Here is a 9,992-nt window from a genome sequence, read left to right on the forward strand (position 1 = left end):
TTGAATTCAGATTTTATACCAAATCATTTTTTTGCTTAGCGTCCCTCATCCTTATTGTGTTTACATTCAAGGAATTAAAACCTTTACCAGATTTGAATGAATATATTACCCCTAATGTCTTACCACCTTTTACACAGTTACATGATGTCTCAGGTATCTCAATACATTCAACTTCAGACTCGAGAGCCATCGTTCAGTGAAGCCTGCCGCAGAGGTTTCCACGCTTGGCCAATGCTGATAGGGCGACCTAAAAGGTTGGTCTGTTCACAACATAAAAAGGTAAATATATACAGGGGAGGTGTTTGGTGCACAGTCGGTACGTGATTGCCAGAGGATCAACATATCGATAGTTTTTCAAGGAGAATATGTTGTAGATTTTCAGATTAATTTTCAGGTTAATTTATGTGTGATATTGGTGAAGCAGTTGTTTTATTCAGTGGAATGGATATTTAAAGTATTTAAAGCTCTCTCAAATCCTCCACATGTAGGTAAGTTATCGTGGCTGTGTTTTACATGTAAACAGGATGTTAACAAAATCAGGCAGAATTTATACTGGCTCATAGTTTACGGTGCAATAATGTTGCATACCATGCAGTAAAATTTTAATTACAATTCACAGCTATTAAAGTTAGGTTCCTGGATGGTGACATTTCATGTTTTATAAATTTTAGAATACTAGGAAAGAGTATTCAAGTTTCTTCACAGCTTTCCTTTGTTTATTAATTATTTTAAATAAGCGATTAAAAGTCGAATTAAAAAATGAATTATTTTCTTTGAAAGATCTCCATTCGGAATGTACATGCTCTATGAGAGATGTCTTCAACTTTTAAAAACTGTAGAAGAGAAGAAGATAACAAACAATACAATTTTCTATGGAAAATAGCCTTTTCACTTTATACTAAGACACTTTATGACATTCTTTAATCGTCAAAGCAATTTAATCAAATGAGGAAAAGTGTAATTAGGAAGCATTATTATTTGTAATAAAGTAGATATAGTCATAGCACCTTACACGTGCTGCAATCTCGACTAATATCTATGCTTAGAATCAGAATGTCTAATGTATATCCTTTTTTATTTTAACTATATAATGGTAATGTGTCACCAGTGTGCCATTTAAAATGTTTTACACAGATATAATGTTCGTAAATCATAAAAAATTTTTCAGCAAGTAATTAAACGTCCGTGAGCTAATTAAAAAGCTATAATTTAGAATGAATCATTCATTCATAAAAGTTACAAATCAACATATCACTCTTGAATGCGTTGATTGAAGGAGGCGTTGCTTAATAGATGAGATTAGGTATAACAGCTGATTAGTTCTTCGTTGCTTTTATCATTTCCGATTTTATCTTCTTTTAATCATCGTAAGATTTACCTATGCAAAAAAAAAAAAAAAAAAAAAAAAAACCATTTTTTTGGGGGGGGGGGGGGGGTTGAGATTGTGAATTAATACATACCAATTAAACATTTTAGTGATATTTCCTTTTCATCGAATCAGACTAATTTGCAAAGTGCTTCCCTACATTTGTCCTATATCTTACTTAACTTTTAAAAACAGGACCAAGGAACAAGGTTTTAACCTGAATACGTTTTGATCTATTGATTTCTATTTTATAGGGAAAACCTCACACAGGTTGCGTAACTTATCTCAGGTCATTTTTAAATCCCTAATATGTTTCTTCCAATGTTTAAATCATTCCTAAAGTAATGAAATGATATTGTAAGTGAAAAGCTTACTTTTCGACATATTTTCTTTCAAGTATTATACCACATTAGACTGTATAGAATGATCTAAGATAGAAAAAAAATATTCCGAAACAGATGTTTAAGTATGCACTGTTCATTCTTATTTGCTCTGCATTCATATGATCAAACTGTTGAAAGGACCTTGGAAATATAAGACATTGGCTAATTATTAGTTTGGTAAGTTACTTTATGGAGTTGTTTGTTTGAATGGGTTAAAAGAAAGACTAACATTCCCAAAAAACGTAGAAATATCTGTTGATGAATATCACTGGCACCCATTCATTGAACAAGGGATAACAGTAAATGACCTGATGATGAGAATTAAGCCGTTATCATAGCTTTGTCACTATTTATAGTCAAATTTTGTTGGACCGTTGTGGGTCAAAAACTAACTACCCTTTGATGTTTATCAAGCAGCTTAAGGTGATAAATAAACTTTTATTTATAGGATTAACTCCTGAAAAATACACAGAATTTTCTTTGTTTGAATACACTATGTAAAAGCATATAACATTGGTCGTATTTTCAGATTGTCGAATAAATAAAAAGTGTACACTGAATTTCTTTACATGCAATTAATTGAACAGGTCGATGCTTGTATTCTTAAACAGAATATACAAATTTAACCTGACTGCTCCATCTTTGAGTTCAATTGTGTCCAATGTAATCAGAATTTTAGAGCAACTAGAAAAGATATAAAATGATACACAATAAAACTGTCATTAAAATTTCCAGCTGTAAGTCATTCCAATATAAACCTATATGCACATAATCGTCACTTTCCTTTATAAAAAGCTATGCATTATGCTTTCTGACGAAATGTGTGTTCACAATGGAACCATCAATTGAACAAATGGATTTGACATGTTTTCATTTTGAAATTACAATTATCATGTGAATTTCTATCAATCATTGTAAGCCCACATATGCGAACCATAACTAAAACATAACAATTAAATTAAAACAACACTCACACAGATAAATTTACAAGTTCCGTAATAATACCTACTATCGAGTTTTGAAATTGAGTAAACATCGATGATAGTTTAAATACCTATGATAGGAATTTAAAACTGAACTGCCTTATCATTTCATTATATCCTTTACAATAATGTGTCTTAACCTACCTAAAGAAAAAAAGAGAAACAAAAGTTTTCTACAAGACCATTTGTCCATACCATGTTTCAGATAATTGACATTTATCAGTAGGTTATAAAGTGGTGTTGGAGATAAAACACATGTCTTTACACAGTAAAATTATCTACTATTGGTTTATGATAATTTGTAAATATTTGTATTAAGCTCCAAAATTATCAAATACAACAGGTGGCTATACTATTTCGCTCTTTTCATTGTTGATATAAAGGATAGCATTGTCATATTTATCTAATTATATGGGCTAAGTGTGCCTTGCTCATTCAGTGCAAATATTCTGTGCAGATGTGCACAAACATCTGCATGCCCTTACAGATAGTTTATTTCACATATTTTCCCTATAGCTTCAAATTCCACACAATACTCAAGCTACAATGCACAACATATCCTGTCACCTTCATGTTGACTGAATGTCCATCTGTTATTAACGACCTCCGCAACCAAAAGTGAACTGTTAATAAAAGGTATATATATTGTATGCTCTGCATACCACGAAACATGCAGATACCTTATAAATTTTTAAACCCGGAGATTATGAAGCATAAAGGTGTTTTATTATGAGACTTTTTAATCTTTTACAAACTGTAAATTCGTACTTGAAACCTGCTTGCAAACCTGTCCTTTCTATGAGAAAAAAAGGGCTGCAGATGGGAACTCAAATCTGATTGGTTAAGTTTATACCACTCTCATGCTAAGAGTTTACAGTAGATAGGGGCTATATATATGACCATACAGGTAACCATCATTTGGATGAGGGAAAGATCATTTAATGTAATCTCGGAAACATGTTTATGTATGAAATACCAATAAGAATTTTATGGGATTTTTTTAAACTTCAAGTGATACAATTCTTGTGATATTTTAAAGGATACTTAAAAATATGATTCCTATTCCAAAGTATATCATTTATATGTAATTCCTATTCGAAAATATGTCATTCCCATTCGATAACTTTGTCATTCCCATTCCACAATTTTGTCATTCTTATTCGATAATTATGCGATTTATTTGCAATTAACGTTATTTCTATTCGAAAACATACGATTTCTATTCGATAATGTTGTTATTTTTATTCGATAATTTTATCATTACTATGCGATGTTCAATAATTGCATTCTTGGTATTATGACAAAAATCATTTACTAGCAATTATCGAATAAGAATGACAAAATTATCGAATAGGAATGACAAAATTATTGAATAGGAAATACATATTTTCGATTGATTGATTGTTTGTATGTTGTTTTACGTTCCGTTCGGGAATTTTTCACTCATATAGAGACGTCACCATATACCGGTGAAGGGCTACTAATTTAGATCTTTACTCGGCACTCAGGGCCATCGAGCAGTGAGGGTTTTTTTATCGTGCCAACGCCTACCGTGACACGGGGCCTCGGTTTTTAAGGTCTCATCCGAAGGACCCGCAAATTTCACTTCAAAGTGCCGAGAGCTTGGCGAAGGAACAGTTTTTTTTTATCGACTTAGGTCAGTCGTAAAAATGTTATTTCCTAAATATTCTGAACTTGAAGTTTTTTTAAAGTTGTAAAAAAGAATTAAGATTTACATTTATTCCTCTTGTTATCATTATACTAGACTTGTCTAAAGTTGTCAGCTGTTTACGATTAACAGCTGAAAACATCCGACATTATTTCTTCCAAATCTGTATAACCCCTCTGTTCCCACACCCTTTGTTGTACGTGGTTTGGGAAATTTAAGCGTGACTTTTAAATTCTATCAGGAAGGAGTGACTCGTTTAACACACGCTGTAGGGAATTCCTTAAAGGTATCCTTAATGGACTTTGTCAGATATCATTTATGATGTTCTAATTGATTTAAATTGTTGATGAATATAATACTTACCGAACTTTATTTAGAACATTCCCTGTAAAATGTCCAGGGAGGTGCTCATTCATGAAATACTGCGTGTGTTGTACTCAGAAATTTAGCGGTAAAATTATCTCTGGTTACAGTCCGTTTCATGACTAAAAGCCTCCTTTTATTTTGCTAGCCGTGTATTGTAAAGTTTGTAGTTAACTCTCAAATTAACTTTAAACAGATAAAGGTATAAGGTTACGCAGAACATTATTTTCCGCATCAATTTAATTTCTAAAATGAACGTCTGATCATTGTTATGTTCGGGGTCATTTTGCGCATTATACCTTCATCATTTTTTTTAAAATACCCCTTCGATGCTGACAATGTTTCATTTTTTCTTCGATACTGAATTTTTTCCCCTTCGTTTTCTCATGCAAATGACCATTACAGAATATGTATTCTTTCGGAAGTAAAAAATGAAATATAAGCAGAGAAAATTAATAAGGAAATTGTTTCATTGCAATATTATTTTGTAGGTGAGCGCAAGAATGATGAATGAAGACTTGTCGTCCTCTCATTGCTTTAGATAGCCACTGATTCTAGCTTTGATGTCACTATTTGTCAGGTTAGTCTTAACAATAAACAAATAATTATGAATAGACTTGGCAATAACAAAGCGACGGATTGTTATCCTAGATATATATGTAGAGTATCTTCTGAAAGATGAATATATTGTTCGATGATTGGTAGCAATTTTGCTTGTTTCGTATTTCAAAATGTTTTGCCATTTTTTCCCCTTGTGCCAGTTTTTGCAAGATATTTCACTCATATGAAATCATGATTGTTTCTCTTGAAATGTTTGGAAAAAATGATACTTACCTTTTGCATTTTGTTTCGGTTAAAGATGTACATGCATAATTTGCACCATCCATTTGATTATTGCATCGTTTAGATTCCACTACAATACTGATGGGTAAAGATATTAATTGATTTTGAACACTTTATAACTTGTACATGTTAGTACTTATTCAATTTATAAAGAAACTTTTTTTCAGGTTTTATTCTACACATGTACCGTACGAACCTGAAGGTTCTTATACTATGTGTGGGTATCTTCCCTCTTCTTCTTACAGTATACAACATTGGAAGATGTGATATTACTAGGGAAGACGATAGCATTTACAGGTAAAAAGTCCAGAGGAATTTAGGAACATGATAGAAAAATATAAAGTTAACGCAAAACTATTCTTGCGATATAGAATATCCTGTCTTATTATTAATTATTTTTTGTGGATTTCAAAGGAAAGAAGTGTCGTCACAAATCGTCAATGAGTTTGAAGCTTCTGTGGGGTTTCAGCCCAGGGTAGCCCAGGCCTACAATCACGTGGAAAGGAACAAGCCAATCAAATATGAAGAACTTGAGTGTGTCATCAATGGAGACTACTCCATAATGGGAAGAAAAGAGGGGAAAGATGTTTACATGCCGTTTTCCTTCATTCAGAAATATTTTGAGGTATGAATTATGAAGTATATTCGAAGCAAAGTATATCAGCATTAACTCAGGGCATTGATGTTCTTTTAAGGCGTCAGCTTATAATATAGATAAGTTACGGGGAAAAAAACTAGAGGATCATATAGAAAATCTATTCAAGATAAAAATATTTTATAAATACAGGTTTACGGCTCGATTGAAACCTCAGATGGATACGAGAGGTTTTCATTCCATCACAGCTACCAAGACGATTTTCCCTCTGGTCCTCAACTTAAGTACAACCCCAGTGGTGTTTTCATGTCGTTTGATCAATATAGCGTAGAAGACAGAAATAGGGTCAAATGTGTCTCTGGCGTGGAAGGTAGAAAAGCAAAAATATAATATAGATAACTAACCACTTTACTATTTTCACACTAATTATGAATAACTAAAATTGAATGGCATTTTAAAAATGTAGCAAGAAAAAGGAGAAACATTTTTCAGAATCGATTGAATCTTCATTCTAGGTGTTCCTATATCAACACAATGGGAGCGGAAAGGTCACTATTACCCCATACAGATAGCACAGTACGGTTTAAGTCACTATAGCAAATACCTAACACAATCAAGACCGAAAATAAAAGTTTTAGAGGATGGAGAACAAACTGATATATCAGACTGGTTGCTTCCTGATCGCAAATCTGAGATCCGCAGCAGGATGGACGACAGAACTTCGGTGGATAATGGTGTAGTGGAATTCAGGACATCAAGTACGTATATCACAGAACTTTCCTCCTATGAATATGGATGATGCATTTAAACTCTTTTCATCCAGAGTAAAATAATTCTTAGAAATCTTGTTTCAACTTTTATTTACATGTGGACATATCTTTTATGTATTACTAAATTGTATATGCAGCACAAAAACGCAAAATGCAGGCTTAAGCAGCAATTTGTTTTACATATACATATATATTTTCAGCAAACTTGAAAAATCCCGGAATCAGTATTTCCACAGAAAAAGAAAGGATGTCGACATTATCAATGGATATTATGTTTATAAATAATGGAAGTGTGACAGTATTAATTCAGACAGGAGATGGAAATTTGTTCAATATTCATTACGTGCTTAGTGATAGCATAATTAAAATAAACGGCAAAGACATTTATTATGGAATTGGGTTGCATAAAAAAGGAAAATGGATTCACTTAACGAGACAAGTAATGGTAGATTTTCAAAAAGGATTAACATTACAATATTCGAAAAATCGAAGTAGCAAAATAAAAAATGCAGCCCACATTGCAGCTATTTGTGTTCGTGGTCATGGCATAATGGACAATGTGACCCTTCATAGTCATGCACACAAGGATTTGTTTTTTGATGCTGCAAATTATTTTGTACGGCATCAAGATTCCAAGGGTGGCTGGCCAGTAAAAGTGACACGTAAACTGATTCCAGAAGTCATGGAATTAGAGCCAGGGTGGTATTCTGCAATGGGTCAAGGACAGGCAATTTCTCTTCTTGTACGTGCATATGTGGCCTCCAAAGATCGGACTTACTTAGATGCAGCGGGTAGAGCGCTGGATATTTTTGAAATTCCAAGTTCTCAAGGTGGCGTTTTAGCAAAATTTTTAAACAAATTTTATTGGTATGAAGAATACCCTACTACTCCTAGTAGTTTTGTGCTCAATGGATTTATCTACTCTTTACTCGGTCTATATGACCTTAAAGAAATAGCAGTCGGTAGGATTAAAGAAAAAGCAGCTGAGTTGTTTGAAAATGGGATGAGGACGTTGAAAGCAATGCTTCTCATATTTGATTCTGGTACAGGGACGTTTTATGACCTTCGACATATCACTACAGGTCTTGCACCAAATCGTGCTAGATGGGATTATCATAAAGTTCATATCAAACAGTTATACATACTGATTGAATTAGACAATGATCCACTTTTTCAAAACACTCTTGAACGATGGAAAGGGTACATGAAAGGGAAACTTGCCCCTCACAATTAGAAACTGAAAGATCAATATACATGTTACTTTTTTGTTGTTGGAAATTTTAATTTCAACCTGAACTTAACTGCACTTTTATTGTTCATACACCGAAACTTTCTATTATTATTTACTGAATAATTAATGACAATTTAGCAATATAAGTAAGAAAGTTAATAAAAATAGAATTGAATCCGGTTTTTTTTTAAAAGAATTTCTGTTTTGTTATTCATATCTGGCCTAAACTTGTTCAAATTGACAATATGTAAAGATCCATTTTGCAATTTGAAGACTGATCGTCCTCTCATTGCATGGGAGGCTGTCATTTTTTTTTTTATCGAGATCTGTTTTTAGCAATATCGACAACTTCTGATTTAATTTTGCAGGAAATGATGAACATTTCAAACAGTTTCAATATTTTAGTTTGCATCAAACCCTGCCAGCATTATGAAGGTTATTTTTATGGTGCTTTGTTTTGATATTTTTGTACATAATATAAAGTAAATTTTCAATGAGAGTTGGCGTAGTTAAAACTTTTCTTACATGTTACATTCCATATTTGTGCGTTATTCTTATGCTGTTAAATATGAGTTTCACGAGAACTAATGCAACGTATCTGTTATGAAAGTGTCAGCAAAATGTTTTCGTGTAAGACGATATTTTTCCTGTTTTTTAATTCTATTGCAATACTTTGTCTCCCTGTGGTTTATGTTATTACAAATAAAACAATGAAACCTTTAATTCTTTCTTCTTCATTTAAGATTGTTTGCTTCTAATAATGCACATTATAAAGAATTTGAGAACATCTTTTTTTCTAATCTTTAAAACAATCGGTAGATATAAGGTATTCCTATTTAAGTGTAACTCTTGTCATAATTTTTTTCTCAAGAAAAATGATAGTGATTTGAAAAATATCGTACATGTATATTATATATATTACCCGCTGTACCTATTCCCAATGTATTCAAGTTTCAGAACTGATGTAAGCAATGTCAAGTCACAATTCAGTATTTAAAGTTATAAAATGAGTCGAAAAAATGTGTTTCTTTTAAGATAAGCGAAGAATTTATGAAAAAAATGAACGGTATTTTTGACAACTTAGCTGCACTGTAAAGCAAGATAAGTACCAGAAAAACAAAGGACGTTCTACCGTATTGTTGTTATCGTCCATGTCAAGGTCACGCAAATTTTATTTTTAGCGTAAAACTTATAAACAACAATGAACTGAGTATGCAAAAGTAAGGAATATGTTCAGAGAATCTTTTTGAAGATTGTATCAAAATCCATGGTTAACGAACATTTATGTCTTGGGACTTGAGACCATGGTAATTTCTTTAACTTTTCTGGGCATGCCTACAATATGAAGGAAGTAAAGCAATACATGTATGTTCGTCATGGGACACGTCATGGGACAGACAAAAAATACGTTTTTCTCCATAAAAGTAGATGTTTAGGTTCTGAAATCTGTAATTTTCTGAAACCTAATACTTTCAAGAATTTAACAACGTTTGCATGTGTCATGCAAAAATTCTATTTTTGCCAATTTTTCCCCCGTTTTTACGTCACAGTGTCTCTTGAATAGCTATTTTCTGTAAGCATTAAAACTCTTATATGGGGAGTGTGGCATGCTAGGTGTTGGATTTTAATGATTCTTATTTAGAGAAATGAAACTAATGTTCACAATAAAACGGTAAAATATGGTTATTGATTACCATGAAATCCTGGCATTTTATGAAAAATTCTCTTTTCCGACCAATTGAACTTTTTATTTAATCATATATGACTTAATCAATCTTGTTGTCAAATT

General features: G+C 32.4%; 1 protein-coding gene across 1 annotated transcript; it reads left to right on the forward strand.

Annotated features, from left to right (window-relative positions):
- Positions 1-373: 373 nt before the first annotated feature.
- On the forward strand, positions 374-8,926 carry LOC133206419 (D-glucuronyl C5-epimerase-like). Its single transcript, XM_061342401.1, has 7 exons — positions 374-488; positions 5,256-5,344; positions 5,775-5,904; positions 6,022-6,232; positions 6,395-6,572; positions 6,718-6,960; positions 7,173-8,926. The coding sequence occupies exons 3-7, from the start codon at positions 5,789-5,791 to the stop codon at positions 8,204-8,206; spliced, it is 1,782 nt and encodes a 593-aa protein (XP_061198385.1). The 5' UTR covers positions 374-488; positions 5,256-5,344; positions 5,775-5,788; the 3' UTR covers positions 8,207-8,926.
- The last annotated feature ends 1,066 nt before the right edge of the window (positions 8,927-9,992 follow it).

The sequence above is a fragment of the Saccostrea echinata genome, unplaced genomic scaffold, assembly GCF_033153115.1.
Source record: "Saccostrea echinata isolate AGI-Se365-2 ecotype Australia unplaced genomic scaffold, CSIRO_AGI_Sech_v1 ptg000054l, whole genome shotgun sequence".
In the NCBI taxonomy this organism is placed as follows: domain Eukaryota; kingdom Metazoa; phylum Mollusca; class Bivalvia; order Ostreida; family Ostreidae; genus Saccostrea; species Saccostrea echinata.